Below are 16,318 nucleotides of genomic sequence, written 5' to 3'. Positions count from 1 at the left end.
CTGCAGTGAGTGGGAAGCATTAAATCAGGAGGAGACTCACTGGCAGTAACTGTGGCACGGCCTTTTGCAAAGTAACCGGTCAAAGGAGACTCTTTCTTGTATCACAGGGCAAGAAATGGAGGACATGCCCCCAAAGAGGCAGCCACAGAGGCTGGGTTTCCCCTGATGACAATACCTGTCTCCATCCCTCAGCCTTCTGAACTGTGTCGTTAGCAGGCACATCAGCGTTGGGCCCACTCTGGTACCAGGGACAAGATCCTCCACCATCAGTGCTGGAAACAGGTCAATATTTTTGGTAGTTCCATATAAACTGCAGGGTAACACAGAAAAAGAAGTTAGGAGACAATCCAAGAGTGCAGACAATGCAAATCTGATCCCATCATGGGAATCTGTGCACAAGGAACTCCTCTTGGACACCGTTTCCAGAGGTCTTCTGTACAAGACAATGAGATAAGGGCCTGCCCTGGAGAGAGGCAGCCAGTGCAGGTGGGAGGTACTTTGGTCTCCCTGGAAAATAGCTCCAAGGCTCAGTCTGCTCCCAAGCTACACCACAGCAGGGCTTGATGACATTCCACTCAGAACCACACTGATCACTTAGAGAGACATCATTTGTCCTACCCCATTCTTACACCACAGCTATTGCCCTATCTTAAGATCAGTGGGGAGCAATATCTGAGGAGGTTATGTGGTTGGTGTCCTGGGAGGAGCAGGAACTCTTTACTGACTATCTCCAGGGACTGTGATGCTTCCAAGCCCAGGCTGCAGTACCTCCTGAGTTTTTCCCTGATCTCCAAGTTCTTAATCTCATTTCTGAGGTCCTCAAACTCCTGTGCAGATGAGAGGTTGCAGAAGACCCTGAAGTCGTTGTAAGGGGGGATGCCATGGTCTCGCCCTCTCTGGATGTTGATGGCAGCCAAGTCCAGGGAGACAGAGTGTGCCATGGAGAAGAGCTTCTCTGTCAGCTCCATGTTGAGGAGTTCGGAGGGGACCCGCATTTTCCCGGGCACCCCAAACAACCCACGGAGGAGGGGGTCGATCCCACCCTCCTGTGTGATCCTGAAAGGGGAGAAGAAGGCCTTGTGCAGGGGGATGTGGCCTTGAGGGATGGGCTGGAAGGTTTGGTTGAGGCGGTACAGGATGGGGTTGATCAGGGTGTGCCCGAAGCGGAAGGCAGCAGTGGCAAAGGCATTCAGAATCCCTGCGTTGACGTTGGGGTCGTAGCCTTTGTACTCGCCCAGCATCTTCATCCCAGCTTCCCCAAGGACCTTGGGCAGCCAGTGGGCATAGGTGATGTGCTGCATTTGTGCCCCCACGATCTTCCGTGCCTCGTGGTACAGGAGGTCCCCGTCCCAGTGGGGGTTGAGGGCCGACAGCTCGGCAGCCAGGCGGTTGTGCTCGCGGAACCAGAGCGTGTGCATGGCCGTCAGCCCCAGCTGCTCATTGGCACGGTGGTCCCCCGCCAGGAAGCACGGCACGGGGCTCTCGTTCTCGTCCCTCATGCACTCGGTGGGTGGCCCCACAGCAAAGGGCAGGAGATGCTTCCCCGAGCTGGGCACCGCCTGCCCTCGCTTCAGCAGCCCCTTCTGGCCGCTCAGGTCCCGCAGCTCCCGCGACTCCTGCTCCGTGCTGCCGTAGACGTTGGAGGCATCGATGTACGAGGTCAGGTGGTTGATCTGCTCGCGGGCATAGACGGAGTTCATCAGCAGGGAGGTCATCCCGCTGCCGCAGACGGGGCTGGAGCGCACGAAGAACATGCAGCGGCCGCTGCGCACGCGGGGGTCGTTGGCAGGCACCGCGACGGAGAAGCAGGGGGGGTCGTTGCTGCACACCTGGCTGCAGGGAGCTCCGTCTGAGAAGCGAGACATGCTGATGGCTGCCACGGTCTGGTCCATGTCGTGGTCCAGAAACTGGCCCCACTGCATCAGCATGTGTGTGAACTGGGCGTCGGGGGTGATGGTCTCAGTGCCAACCATGGCGGTGGAGACCAGGCGAGGCAGAGGAAGGGGCAGGTCCCTGGCATCTCCTGCCAAGGAGAACCCCCGGGGCAGGTTAAATCCGTTCTGGTAGGCGGGTTTGAGGAGCCTCTGGAAGGCGGTGAGCGATGCACCCCACATCGGGTGCTGCAGGTTGTTGCAAGAGCCGTCGTGGGTCCTGTACTTCTGGTGGAAGCAGACGTCCGAGCAGTTGGGCATGCGGCGGTGGGCAGAGCAGCCAGAGAGGTTGGCAATCATGGCCAGGTAGTGAGGGGACACCAGGTCGTTGTAGCGGTAGCCTGCGAAGGCAAAGCACCAGTCAGACCCTGCCTGCTGCAGCCATCTGCATCCTGCCACCCCACCTCTGGCCCCCGGTGTGAAAGGTTCTGCTGGGGCTGTCCAGGTGGGCACAGGCAGGGCAGGTCTCTGGGCATGGTGTTGCTGTGCAGTTTATGGATGGCATCAGGCCCACAAAGAAGAAAAGAAGGGGAAGGATTTAGACTAAGCTGCATTGGGGTGGAAACCGAAGATGTGAGTGGTGGACCAAAGCGTGGGGGCGGTCTCAGTGTCCATTCTAGGCTCATTTTACACTCTCTGGGTTATTACTGCACCCTGGAGCTCCATCAGCCACCCAAACCCTACGTGACAAGCAGCAGGGAAGCTGTGGGTGACTGCCTGAAAGCACTGAATAATGCTGCACTGTGAGGATGCTGACAGGCAACCAGGAGTCCAACCAGCTCAGACAAGACCTGCAGCCTGGAGAGAGACTCCTCACACCCTGGAGTGCATCCGGGCTGGCAGAAGTATCTATGGGCCTCAGAGGTGCACGCCTGCCCCACGGTGACTCACATGGGTGGGTAGCAACAGGCAGCAAGCAGGAAGGTCTCTTGTACCAAGGAAGTCCCAAACACCAGTCTTGGAGTCCAGCTGCTGGCTGCTTGGACCTCACTAAGTTCATTTGGTGTTGCACTGCTTTGCTCTTTGTAATCCTGCCTCAATAAAAGGAACCTGAGCAGCTGGATCCCAGCTGAGCTTGCAGCCAGGAGGTCTAAGTGGTAGAGAGAGGAGAAAGTCAGAAGTGGTCTCTCCCTTCCTCTACTCCAGAGTTTGCAGCATTCTTCTCCCTGCCACTTGGAGGGCAGGAAACCTCTCTGACCACACTGAAGGTCTCCACAAAGGCTCTCTCAGGTGGTTAGATGGTTTTAGAGATTAGAACTTTTACAGACAGACCTGAAAGAGAAAATCTTTCCATCTTCTCCATAGTCACAGCCCTCCAGCTCTCAGGAACAACATGGGATGGAAGAGAGACCACCCAGACAACACAGGTCCTGAGAGACCCCAGATCTCCCTGGGCCTTTTGGTACACCGTTGCCCTTCTGAGCTTTATGGATGTCTGCACACTGCTGCTTTAGCTTAGTCCCAGGCAAAAGGTTCAGAAAGGGAAAGAGAAAGCTCTCCCACCCGTGACATTCATGTCCACGATCAGCCCTTGCTGCACGTGCTCCTGGATCAGCTGCAAGGTCCTCTCAAAGATCTCTCCTGCCCTGGCTGTCTCTATGGTGTAGGGGTCCCGGGGGTAGCGGAAGAGAGCCAGCAGGTCATTGGGAGTCTTGGGGCGTCTGTTGGAAGGAGTTAAAAGTGAGGCAGGAACCTTAAAAGAGAGACTTCACAACATCCTTGGGCTTTGGATCAGCCACAGTGTGGCCAGCAGGACAAAAACTGGGCTTGGTTTTGGGCCCTCACTCCAAGGAGGGCACTGAAGGCCTGGAGCATGTCCAGAGAAGGGAAATGAAGCTGGGGAAGGGTCTGGAGAACAGGGCTGGGGAGGAGCAGCTGAGGGAAGAGCTGAGGGCTTGGAGAAAAGGGGGCTCAGGGGAGACCTTGCTCTCTGCAACACCCTGAGAGAGGGCTGGAGCCAGGTGAGGGTTGGTCTCTTCTCCTAAGGAATAAGCAATAGGACAAGAGGAAATGGCCTCAAGGGGAGGTTTAGGTTGGGCATGAGAAACAGTTTCTTCCAAAGAAGGGTTGTCAAGCCCTGGAACAAGTTGCCCAAAGGAGTGGTGGAGTCACCATCCCTGGAAGTGTTCAAACGTCATGAAGAGGTGATGCTCAAGGACAGGGTTCAGTGGTAGGCTTGGCAATGTGAGGTTATCAATTGGGCTCAATGATCTTGGAGCTCTGCTCCAGCCTTAAGGATTCTGCAGTTCTCTGATGCTGTGAAGTGCACATCATGGAGCTCTGTCACCACCTTACAGCTGCATGGAGCTGTCCTTTGTAGAGTGTCAACAGCAACAGGAGTAACAGCTCCTTGCACTCTTCCCCACCTCTTCCCTGCCCCAGGCTCCCAGCGGGGGGCGCTCCTGGACTCACCTGCTGAAGAGCTCTGTGCGTGTGGCATTGATGGCCTGGTCCACGCTGCTGATGGCTTCGCGTAGCGAGGTGGCCACAAACGTGTCCCCACTCCGGCCTCTGTCTGTGGCTTCCCACAGCAGAAAGAAAGGAAAACAGATCCTAAATGATTTGTCTTCCAAGCTCCAGGGAATCTGTCTGGCAGCAGCAGCCCTGAGCTAGCTCCACGGCAGGTCGAGCTGCAGCTCCATTTGCAGCGTCAGCAGCATGAGTTGATTGCTTCCAACAGATATGCTGAAGGAGACTGGAGAGAGTCCAGGGGAGGCTGGGAAGCTGCTGAGGGGCCTGGAGCAGCTCTGGGAGCAGCAAAGGCTGAGAGCCCTGGGGCTGAGAGCCTGGAGAAGAGCAGCCCCAGAGGGGAGCTGAGCAATGCTCAGCAAGAGCTGAAGGAGCTGTGGGGGGCAAGAGGCTGGGGACAGACACTCGTCAGAGGCAGAAAAAGGGGCAAAGGGCACAAACTGGAACCCAGGAGGTCCCACCTGAACAGGAGGAGAAAGTTGTTTGGTGTGAGGGAGCAGAGCCCTGGAGCAGGCTGCCCAGAGAGGCTGTGGAGTCTCCTTCTCTGGAGAGCTTCCAACCCCCCCTGGCCATGGTGCTCCTGGGCAAGCTGCTGTGGGTGCCCTGCTGGAGCTGGGGATTGGACTGGGTGAGCTCCAGAGGTCCCTTCCACCCCCCCCATGCTGGAATTCTGGGATTCCGTTAATTAGTTCCTCCCTCCCAGCAGAGGCAGCGACTCCAGGCATGGCAGCAGCTGGGCTTGCAGAAGGAGGGTTGTGAGAACACCTTTGGCTTTGCAGGGAGCAGCTGCAGCTCAGCTGAGAAAACAGCAAGGAGCAGCTGGGGGTGCGTGGGGCTGTCACTGTGGAGAGACTCCAGTGACATCTGCAAGGGACCTGGCTGCAAGCAGCTAAATACCAGAGCTGTCTGGCCAAAGTGCCCACACAGCAGAGCCCTGCCCCCAGGAGAGCAAGAGAAGGCTCAGGAGGCCCACAGGAGGTAGCCTACCAGTGATGGTGAGCTGCATGGTGCTGGAGGTGAAGCCAAAGGGGTTTCTTGCTATGCACTCGTATCTGCCCTGGTCAGCCACGCCCAGGTCTCGAATGGCAAGGGTCCCGTCCTGGCCGATGTGGAACTTGCCACTCTCTGTGATCTGGATGCCCTCCTGTCGCACAGAAAACCTCTCAGGGGATGGAAAGCTTCCCACGGGCCCTGCCCGTCGGAGCCGCAGCTGGGTGCGATGAGCGAGGTGGCCAGCAGATGTCAGCATTGCTCTGCAGAGAAACCAGAGCGCCACCCGCGGGCCCCTGCTCTGCCGGGACCCGGCGTTCAATGCCGCCACGGAGGAGCCATCCCGCTCCCAGGGGCTGCTGGGCTCATCTCTTACCTTGACCCAGGTTATGGTGGGCCGGGGGTCTCCTTGGGCAGTGCAGGTAATGGCAACGTCCTGGCCTGTCTCTGCCACCACGTCTTGGGGAGGGTGAAGGAACACAGGTATCACTGTGGGGAGAATCATGGAACCACTAGGGCTGCAAAGCCCCCTCAGGGCATCCAGTACAACCTTCAACCCAACACCACCATGGCCATCAACCCTGTCCCCAGGTGCCATGGCCACAGGTGTCTGGAATACCTCCAGGGGTGGGGACTCCACCACCTCCCTGGGCAGCCTCTGCCAGTCCCTGACCACTCCTGCAGCAAAGACATTGTTCCTCACATCCAGTCTAAACCTCCCCTTGGCAACTTGCTGCCATTTTCTCTTCTCCTATCATTAGTTACTTGACTGAAGAGACCAACTCCCACCTCCCTTCAGGGAGCTGTAGAGAGCAATGAGGTTTCCTCTCAGCCTCTTCTCTAGATGGAACAATTCCAGAAAAGTCAGAAAAGTGCAAGGAATCCACCAAGGAAAGGAGAGAAATCTGAGAGCAAAGCACCTCAGCATGGGCAGGGCAGAGCTGCTGCACTGCTGCTCTTGCCAGGGCTCTTCAAAGGAGTGCATGGTCTAGAGCAAGGAGGTGGCTGCCTGAAGCGAGGAGGTGCCCAGCCAGATGCCAATCACATCACAACGACCACGGTTTGAACAAGGCTGATCTGCAGTTAGTCTGGGACCACTGACCCTGCTCTGGCAGGCTGGGCAGACCTCCTCTGCCCTTACCCCCTTGTTCCTCAACAGTGTCAGCAATCATTCATCCCCTGCTTCCCATGGTCTTTTGGCTGCCATTCACCCATTCCCAGTCCTGGCAACCTGCCCTGGGAGGGTGACCTGGCTCAGTGCCCTGGGAGGGCATCAGCCACCTCTCTTAACAGCCTGGGCCAGGGTCTCAGCACCCTCAGTGCCAGAGATGTCTTCCTTCCCCCTAGGGGTACGTCCCGGAGCCCCTGTTGCCCCAGCCCGGGCGGCTCACCTGCAGGGGTCACGGAGAGCTGCACCGGGAGGGTCCTCACGCCGCTGGCGCTGCTGGCGTGGCACTCGTACTGCCCCTGGTCGTGCAGCGCCACCCGCAGCACCCGCAGGGTCCCCGAGGCCAGGACGCTGTGCCTCCGCTCGCTCGGCAGCGGCCCCCCCTGCCCACACAAGGGTCGTTACTGGGCTGTGGGATTTCTCTTCCCCGCACTGCAGGCGTTGGGGGCACAGCCACAGATCTCATTTGCTTCCCAGCGTGCCGTCAGCCACCCTGGAAAACCAACTTCACCTTGCCAGGGGAGGACCTTAGATGCTGCTCTTCCCACCTGAGGGATGTGCTGCAGCAGGGAGGTTGGGCTGGGTGATCCCCAGAGGCCCATTCCAAGCCCCTCCGTGCTGGGATGCTGTGGTGATGACTGAAGCACAGAATTGTTCTGGCTGGAAGGCATCTCCCAGATCATTGAGTCCAGCCCTCAGCCCAGCACCACCATGGCCACACATCTCTGGAACACCGCCCGGGGTGGGGACTCCACCACCTCCCTGGGCAGCCTGTGCCAGTCCCTGACCACTCCTGCAGCCAACCAATGATTCCTAATCTTGAGCCTCACCCTCCCCTGGCACAATTTTAGGCCATTTCCTCTTGTCCCATCACTTGAGACTAGGGAAAAGAGGCCAACCCCCACCTTGCTCCAGCCTCCTTTCAGGGAGCTGTAGAGGGAAGTTGTCTGAGCAACTGGAAGGGAGCTGCTGCCCTTTTTCCCCTCCTTGCTCTTTCCTCAGTGCAGGCTGCAGCCTTACCGACACCTGATGGGAAGCAAATCTGTGTTCAGCTACACAAAGTGCTGCTTACCCAAACCAATGGAAGCACTCAGCTCTGCTAAGTGGGTGCTTTGGTTTCCTTTGCTTTGGGACCTGCATTGTTTCAGTATTTCCTCCATTTAAGGAGAAAGTTCACACTCAAAATGCTTCAGCAAACCCAAGCAAAACAATGAGAACCTCTCAGTTCTGTGACATTTCCTTTTCATATTCTGTTTCCCCACCAAGCAAGGGCTCTGTTTGTTCAGCCCAAGCACCACAAGGAATCAGAACCCTCCCCACACTGCCAAAAGTGGCTCTGAGCTGAGGGGTGCTCCATCACTTCTCCTCTTGTCTTGCTCTTAGCAGCCCTTCTGAGGAAGTGCTGCAGAGCCTGGTTGGTCTCTGGCTGCAGAGCAGCTCTTGGCCCTGCTTCTTGTCCCCATGCTCCTTTCCACAGCCTGCAAGAGGCACCTTCTGAAAGCTGGGCAGTGCAGGAAGCCAGGCTAAAGGAGATGGAGAGCATGCTGCTGGAGGGGAATTTCAGCTGGTCCTTCTCAGCTCTGTGTCAGGGCCATTGCTGTGGGAGCTGGAATACAATAGCCATGAATTCTCCACAGCACTAAGCCATTAATTATGGCTTGTGAGGCATAAGGGAAAGCTGGAGGGGCTCTGGGCCAAGCATTGTTGGCTCCAGGCCCAGAAAGTGTTGGATGGGATCAGTTCTGTGTAGCCAGTGCTAACAAGCAAATGAGACCTTGAAAGTCCACCACCACCTGTTGGCTAAGCTAGGAGGAACCTCAGAGACGTGGCAGTGGTGAGCACTGCTCTCTGCAATGTGCCTCCCCAGGGGAGCAAACCCATGGCAATGATGGAGAGCTGGCACATGGTGAGAGCCTCTGGTCTGGAGTGTCCAGAGGTCAGGAGCCTCCACAGGAGGCAGTTTGAGGGTCTCCATGGGTTTCATGCTGATGAAAACCAGCACACCTCTTCCTTCTGACACAGCAGTTGAGTGTGTCAAAGAGCTCAGAAGCTCCTCAGTGTTTGACATCACCCTTGATGATCTGTGACATCCCTCCTGCTGTGACTAGGTCTGTGAGCATCTCCAGCTGTCCTGTGTCACCAGGCAAGCCATCCCCCTGGCCCAGCAGCTCAGCTGCTCTCACCCCCCCCTCCAGAGAAAGAAATGGTGAGTCACAAGTGAAGCAGTACCTGCCCTCGTCCAGGTGATCACAGGAGGAGGATGACCCTCAGCAGAGCAGGGGAAATCCACACTTTGTCCCTCAGTTGCTGTCTGATCCGTGGGAATGAGGAGAAACCTGGGAGAATCTGGAGGGGAAAGCAAGGACTGAGCAGCAGAAAAGACTCAGGCAGCAAGTTTGGGTTAGCTCCCAGCTCATGGGAGAAGAGCCAGTGCCAGGGCTTAAATCCACCCCCTGCCCCACCCCCTGCCCCGGCAACGCCACCTGGGGCTCCTCACCCTGCACTATGATCCTTGCTGTGGCCTGGATGGAGCCCTCGGTGTTGCTGGCGTTGCAGTTGTACTGCCCCTGGTCTTGGAAGGTGACATTCTGGATGAAGAGCCCTCCAGAGCTGGAGACAGCAAAGCGAGGGTCCTGTGGCAGGGAGGAGCCAGTGCCCAGGGTCCAGCTGACGCGGGGCGGGGGGTGCCCGGAGACCCCGCACTCCAGGGTGACGCTCTCCCCAATCAGCACTTCAGTGTTCTGTGGCTGGATCACAAAAGTGGGCTTGGCTGGAAGGAAATGAGCCCTCTCAGAGACCAGCAGCTCTGCTGCCCGCTCACTTGTGGGCAGAAGGTGTTTGGCCTCCTCATGCAACCCAGCTGGCACTCACCTGGCTCCTCCCTGACTCCAGATCCTCACTGTGAGCAGTTCCCTTGCACTCCTTCCTACCACCTCCTCCCTCCCAGTGCCAGAGCCCCCAGCTTCTGTGTCCCCATCACCCTTAACCCCCTCCCAGCCTCCAAACACCCTCCCCAGCCCCAAATTACCTTCAATCTCTATTCCTCCAGTTTCCCACTCCCACGATGAACCTCCTAAAGCTCAGCCCACCCCATCCCTTAGGCAGTCTCCTTCCCACACCACACCGAGAGCTCCCTGGCCCATACAAAGCTGGGACTGGCTCTGGCTTGGCTGCACTCCCAGCCCCAACCCTCCGAGGGGTGCCCAAGGCTGATTACTTGGGGGGCCAGAGTAGCGCAGCACAACTCCCTGCGTCTTGGCCTCCCCAGCTATGTTCTTGGCCATGCACTGGTAGACTCCTTTGTCTGACTCCTTGGTGTTCTGGATCATCAAGGTACCATCCTGCAGCAGGTTCAGGCGAGTGTCATCTTTCATGTCAATCTCATTGCTGGAAAACAGCCACAAAGAGGCAGGATCTGGATGGAGCAGGAGCTGATGGTCTGCCCCTGAGCCCCCAGGAGCAGGGGGACTTGGCAGGCACTGGTGCTCCTTGGGGATACTTTGAGGCTTCCATGAAATGTATGGCAAGAGTGGTGATCTACAGCACTGAACATGAGCTCCAGCTCTGGCTTACAGCCTGGGTGAGCTGCTGCTCCCCTCCCCACTGACTGCAGATGACATTTATGGCCATGAGGAGAGCACTGAGCACTGAGCCATTGTTCAGGGCAGCCTGGCCCAGAGAGCTTCTTCCCAACATATAACAAGGAATTAGCATTGTTATTTCTATTCAAATGGACTCAAAGGCCTCAAGAGGGCACAAAGCTCTGAGCAAGTCACTGGGGGACCCCAACACAGCCTGGACTCCAACCCAAGAGCTGTGAAACCTCTTCCCTCTCTGCAGTGGCCTGCAGCCCCTGGGTCCCAGCCTGCAGTGGGTCAGGTCCCAGTGCTGCATCCATCTGTGCCAGCACAAGGGACCCTGGGATGGCTGCAGAGGACTGAGGAGGAGGAGGGACCTCTTCCTCCCCAGGACAAAGGTTGAATCCACTCTGCAAAGCAATCTGCTTGCTGGGCATTTACTTGACCCCCCTGGCGTCCTCTCACTGCAGCCATAGCTCGTGTGAGGAACGTTTGTTATCATTCCTCCTCTCGCAGTGCTGCCTTTGGGAGCCTGCCAGCACTTCCCTAACAAACCTTCCAGGGGGGCTTCACTCAGCCATACACTTCTGCTCCCTGCTGAAACCCTGCCTGGAGGGGAGTTTGCTGAAGAAGCAAACATGGATCATTTTAATTCACAACCAAGCCCTGCTCAGGCTCCCACAGACAAGCAGCTCATACAGCAGTGAAGTGACTTCGGTTGCACAGCTGCTGCAGCACAGAGGGTTTGGTCCTGCAGCATTTCCCAGGAACACTTCAGCATCTAGCAGAGCCCTGTATCTCTGGAGTGTGGCTGCATGGAATGGGGATCTCCAGGCTGCTTTGCAAGGCCTGTCCTCCAGGAGAGCACCACAGGGATTTATTCTTTCCCCTTGGGGAGGAAAAAACTACAAAAGCCAAACAGTGCTGAGAAAACCCCAGAGAGGAGAAGCATCCCAGCAGCTAAGGAAGGGCAAGGATGATGCTGGCTTAGAGCAACACAGAACACTCCTTGGATTTTTCTCTTGATCAACAGACAATTGCTTGCAGCCTGCAGAGTGTTTGTGGGGAAGCTGTAAGCCCTTGGCACCCACTCCAAATGCAGATGAAACGTTCCAGGTTCAGAAGCAAACAGCCCCTGGGTCAGGTGGCCACCAGAGAATGCTGCCAAAAGGGAGGTAAACAAACCCCATGGACTATTGCTGGGCATTCCTCTTTTCATGTTGCAGCAAACAGCTTCTGTGGTGAAGAGCTCGGTGCCTGAAGAGCTCTGCTAGCCCAGGGCTCCTCCTGTGTGACTTACTTGTTGTGCAGCCAAATAATCTCAGGCTTGGGGTTGCCTTCTGCCCTGCAGGTGAAATAAACCGTGTTTCCCAAGAGGACATCGACATCGTGGGGCTCAGAGGTGATGCGAGGTCTCTCTGAAAGAACATCCCAGCATCAGCCAGGGCAGAGCAGCACAAACCACCTACAGCCCACTGAAGAGAGGCACAGGACAATGGCCACAAACTGGAGCCCAGCAGGTTCCATCTGACCAGGAGGAGACCTTCTGCTGTGAAGGAGCAGAGCCCTGGAGCAGGCTGCCCAGAGAGGCTGTGGAGTCTCCTTCTGTGCAGAGCTTCCAACCCCCCCTGGGCACTGTGCTCCTGGGCAGGCTGCTGTGGGTGCTGGGCTGGAGCAGGGCTTGGACTGGGTGAGCTCCAGGGGTCCCTTCCAACCCCTCCACGCTGGGATGCTGTGAAGAGTCTACTTCTTGGATCACAAGTCCTTGGCTTGGCACTTTATCCCCAACAAGACCATCAGAGCAGGACCAGACCCACCCCAGCCCCACAGTACCAAAAGCTGTTCCTGGGCAGATTTTCTGCCCTGTGAGCCATGCTGGGTTAAGGTGGTGCCAGCAGCTCTGCACTGACTCAGATATCAGCTGCCTGCATCGTTGGAGCTTGATGCTGAATTATGCAGCATTTGTCTTTCCTGGCTGGCACCACACCAGCCTAAAAGCCTAATGCCAGCCAAATCTTCCCACCAGGTGCCCTGGCTAATTTTCAGGCATCCCACTGTGTGCCCCTGCCTAAACCAGAACAAATTTACATTAATGGCTGTGCTGTGGCAGCAGGGGGGTGCTGGGGGCAGCTTGTTGTGTGCCACATCCCCTTGCAGTGTGTCCCACGCCGTGTGTCTCCCACTTGCTTCTCTAGACCCTCCCCAGTCCCCCTTCCTTCAGGTCACAGACCCTTTTGTGCCACAGTCACAGAATGGCAGGGGCTGGAAGGGACTCGTGGAGATCATCCAAGTCCCCTGCCAAGGAAGGTTCACCCAGGGCAGGTCACACAGGAGCACAGCCAGGCAGGTTTGGAGTACCTCCAGAGATGGAGACTCCATCACCTCTCTGGGCAGCCTGCTCCAGGGCTCCAGCAGCCTTCAGTTAAAGAAGTTGCTGTGTTTAGATGGAACTTCTGACATTCAAGGTTGTGCCTGGCCCTGAGCACCACTGAACAAAGCCTGGTCCCATTCTCCTGCCACCCACACTTGAAGTATTGATCAGCATTGATGAGGTCCCCCTCAGGCTGCCCTTCTCCAGGCTAAACAGCCCCAACTCTCTCAGCCTTCTCTCATCACAGAGAGGTTCCACCCCCCTCACCAGTTCAGCTCCTCAAGGAAGAAGGTAGGAAAAGAGTGGCAGGAGCAGTTCCCAGGCCAAAGCCCGAGCTCACAGGCACAGGGGGTAGAGCTCACTCACCACAGTTGAAGTCCTGGGCAGTCAGGGTGAGGATGGAGCGGCCCTGCAGCTCCCGCGGAGCCTCGCAGGTGGCAGCGGTCTGGATGCTGCCCTGCTCTGTGAACCTCTTCAGCAGCTCAGCCAACCACATCAGCTCACAGTCACACAGCAGGGCGTTGGAGTCCAGCCTCCTGCAAGAGCAAGGAGCAGGCAGCTCACCTCCCAGCCTCCTCCTGCTGCCTCCTCCTGCGGGACACAGCAGGGGACCAGGAAGGATCACTCAGGATCACAGAGGCTGGAGAAGCTCTCTAGGGCCATCAGCCCAGCTCCACCATGGCCACTAAACACCAAGATGCACCAGGGCAGGGTTAGGTTGGAGTCAAGGAACAATCTCTGACCCCAAAAGGATTGTCAAGGCCAGGAACAGGCTGCCCAGGGCACTGGTGGAGTCTCCATTCCTGGAGGGGGCTTGAAGATTAACCTCTCCAACCTGAGCCTCCCCTGGCACAACCTGAGCCTCCCCTGGCACAGCCTGAGTCACAGGGCAGTGGGCACAAACTGGAACCCAGGAGGTTCTACTTGAACAGGAGAAGAAACTTCCTTGGTGTGAGGGAGCAGAGCCCTGCAGCAGGCTGCCCAGAGAGGTTGTGGAGTCTCCTTCTGTGCAGAGCTTCCAACTCCCCCTGGGCACTGTGCTCCTGGGCAGGCTGCTGTGGGTGCTGGGCTGGAGCAGGGGCTTGGCCTGGGTGAGCTCCAGAGGTCCCTTCCAACCCCTCCCATGCTGGGGTGCTATGAACTGGACTCCCCAGGTTTCAGAAGGATGTTTTGTGGGCTCAAACCATTGTGAGGACTTTTCAGCAATGCTCATTCCTGCAGCACTGCTGAGCTGTAAGCAGAGGGCAGTTGGATATAATCAGTCACTAGCATAATGAAACTACTAAGTGGTTAAATCAGCTCTGGTGTCCAATCAAAACTGTTTCATGAGCTCAGCAGTGGCCTCAGAAGTGCAGCAACTAAAAGCTTTGCCAAGCAGGCACATTCCTGCCCCGGCCCTGGCCCTCTGAACACAAAGATCTGCTCCTTGCAGGCACTGGTTCTGACTTACAGGCGTTTGAGGGACTCCAGCTGAGAGAAGGTCCCTGGATGTATCCTGGAAATCCTGTTGTTGTGCAAGAATCTGCAACAGGAGAGCAACAGGGCCAAGCATGGCTGAGGGTTTGCACTGCACAGATGACAACAGCCCAGGTCACAGCTCAAGCACAAAAGCTGCTCTCCAACATGGGGCTGAGTCCTGGAGGGCTCTGTGCTTCTCTCCAGGAGCTGCTGGGATCTCCCTCACTTGGGCAAAGCAACCAGACCGAAGTGGAGAGAGGGTGGGGATTGGAAAGGGTGACTCAGATGTGATGTAACAGGTTGAGACTGGAACCTTAGTCTGCTCCATGCTCTGCAGAGGGAGGAGAGAGGGCACAAAATCCCCACAGGCTGGACCCACCCTGTGTTTGCTGTGCCTGTCCCAGCGCCAGGCCAGCAGGGCCCTTCTCTCCCCCCGCAGATGAAATGATCTCACAGCAGCAGCCACCGAAGGAAGGCTCCAAAGGACACAGGGCAGCTCGTGCCAAGGGACAGGAGGACAGCTCATGCCCAAAGGACAGCTCATGCCCAAAGGACAGCTCATGCCCTGGGCTCAGTGCAGTTATTAACCCAAAGCCATGAGTAAATCTAACTCAGACAGCAGCCTAAGCTGGGCTTATCTCCCAACCAAGGCAAACTCTCCCTCACAGAATCACCTCCAGAAGGAGCTCTCTTTTTCTTGGGAGATTCTTCTTCTGACTTTATTCCACCCCAGTGTTTTGTGCACACTGCCCAGCAGTGAGTAGTGTTGACCTTCTGGTCTGAGCAAAACCTCATCTGGCCTGGGCAGCTGTAGGGCTTCCTGCAGCCTTATCCCTGCTTGGGTGGAAACGTGGACAGAGCACAAGATGGGAAATCCCCTTTCTGTGCTCCCCGTGGCAAGGACACAAATCCCTTCTCCAGGGAAGGTCTTCTGGCTTCTCATTTCCCTCCATGTTTGAAGATCATGCTGCCCAAGCTGTTACACAAACCCAAGGTTTTACTCCTGCCCCCTTTCTCCTCACCCCTGGGAGAGTCCCAGCTTTACTCACAGCCTCTCAAGCTTAGGCAGGTCACTGAAAGTCTCCAGCTCCAGGCTTTCCAGGTTGTTGAAGTGCAGGTAGCTGTCACATGGAAAATCACTGCAGTTTAATTTGCTGCCTTACAGACTGCAGTTCAAAAGACAGAAGCTCTTTCAACCCACAACACCCACCACCTGGACACCACAGCCCCCAGGGCAGATGGAGAAGCCAGGATGCACTTTGGAGCCTCCACTTCTGCCATGCAAACTGAGCAGCCCATGCTGGCTTTCCCTACCCTGTCAATCAGTTACTCTTGATCAACACAGGGGAGGACAGACTTGCTCATCTCTGGAGCTTCAGACCACCACCTTCCCTGGGGAGGGTCCTGACCCTCTTAAGGGCCAGGATAAAACCACTGTCCGTGGAGAGCCAGCAGCAGCTGCTCCCACCTGAGAATCTTCCCTGTCTTTTCCCTGTACCTTGGCATTCCCCAGCACAGCCTTGGATCATCCCTGGGGAGGAAGAAACAACCTTACTACAAGGCAGGTGGTGCCAGCCTGGAAACTGTGACCTTTCTGAGGGGGAGCCTGGACTGGGAGAGAAAGGACCTGAACAACCTGAGAGAGCTTTGACATTGGTCCTGCCTGCTGCTGAAGGTGGGACTGGAGACAGAATTATAGAACAGGTTGGGTTGGAGGAGACCTTTCAAGCTCACCCAGCCCACCCCCCTGCCCCCAGCAGGGACATCCTCCCCTGCAGCAGCTTGCTCACAGCCTTCTCCAGCCTCATCTTGCACAGCTCCAGCCATGAGGCCTCAGCTCCCTCCCTGGGCAACCTGCTGCAGGGTTCCAGCAGCCTCCTGGGGCACAACCTGCTCCTCACATCCAATCTCAATCTGCTCTGCTCTGCTCTAAGAGGGGGTCCCAGCAAATGCCACCTCCCAGCAAGAGCAGAACCCCCTGGGAGCAGCTGCCTCTGGGCTATTCTGTTTCTGAGCCCAGAACTGGACACAGTACTCCAGGTGTGGCCTCACTGGGACAGAGCAGAGGGGGAGGAGAACCTCACTCATCCTGCACCCCAGGATACTATTGGCTTTCTTATCACACAGGCACTGATTTCACAGTGGACTCTGATTAGCCATGGCTCTACAAATCCTCCTGCTAGTGGAGCACTGAGGAATCTTGGGCTAAGCTTCCACAGGTCTGCTTGACTTGGAACAGGAGGATTCATGACAAATGGTCCAGTACCAAGAGACTCAGAACCTGCAGCAGAAGGCAGTGTGCTCAAACAAGCCTCAGATGTCTGCTGGCAGAGCTTTGGCCCTTGAGGAGAGC

At 56.7% G+C, this 16,318-nt stretch overlaps 1 protein-coding gene across 1 annotated transcript in view; it reads right to left on the bottom strand.

The window, feature by feature from the left end:
• LOC137447098 (peroxidasin homolog) overlaps nt 1–16,318 on the bottom strand; it is a 36,921-nt gene that overhangs the window by 6,090 nt on the left and 14,513 nt on the right. The window contains exons 6-19 of the mRNA XM_068150356.1: nt 15,015–15,086; nt 13,958–14,029; nt 12,874–13,043; nt 11,437–11,554; nt 9,776–9,945; nt 9,056–9,328; nt 8,774–8,904; nt 6,782–6,941; nt 5,767–5,879; nt 5,388–5,544; nt 4,344–4,452; nt 3,435–3,592; nt 769–2,272; nt 176–310 (exon numbers count right to left, since the gene is read on the bottom strand). Coding sequence (XP_068006457.1) covers nt 176–310; nt 769–2,272; nt 3,435–3,592; nt 4,344–4,452; nt 5,388–5,544; nt 5,767–5,879; nt 6,782–6,941; nt 8,774–8,904; nt 9,056–9,328; nt 9,776–9,945; nt 11,437–11,554; nt 12,874–13,043; nt 13,958–14,029; nt 15,015–15,086 — 3,342 coding nt within the window. The remainder of the gene's footprint in view (nt 1–175; nt 311–768; nt 2,273–3,434; nt 3,593–4,343; nt 4,453–5,387; nt 5,545–5,766; nt 5,880–6,781; nt 6,942–8,773; nt 8,905–9,055; nt 9,329–9,775; nt 9,946–11,436; nt 11,555–12,873; nt 13,044–13,957; nt 14,030–15,014; nt 15,087–16,318) is intronic.

This window comes from Melanerpes formicivorus, unplaced genomic scaffold (assembly GCF_026170545.1).
Source record: "Melanerpes formicivorus ecotype bairdi unplaced genomic scaffold, bMelFor1.0.p_v2 SCAF_19, whole genome shotgun sequence".
Classification (NCBI taxonomy): domain Eukaryota; kingdom Metazoa; phylum Chordata; class Aves; order Piciformes; family Picidae; genus Melanerpes; species Melanerpes formicivorus.
This window is presented reverse-complemented; position numbering and strand designations above follow the sequence as displayed.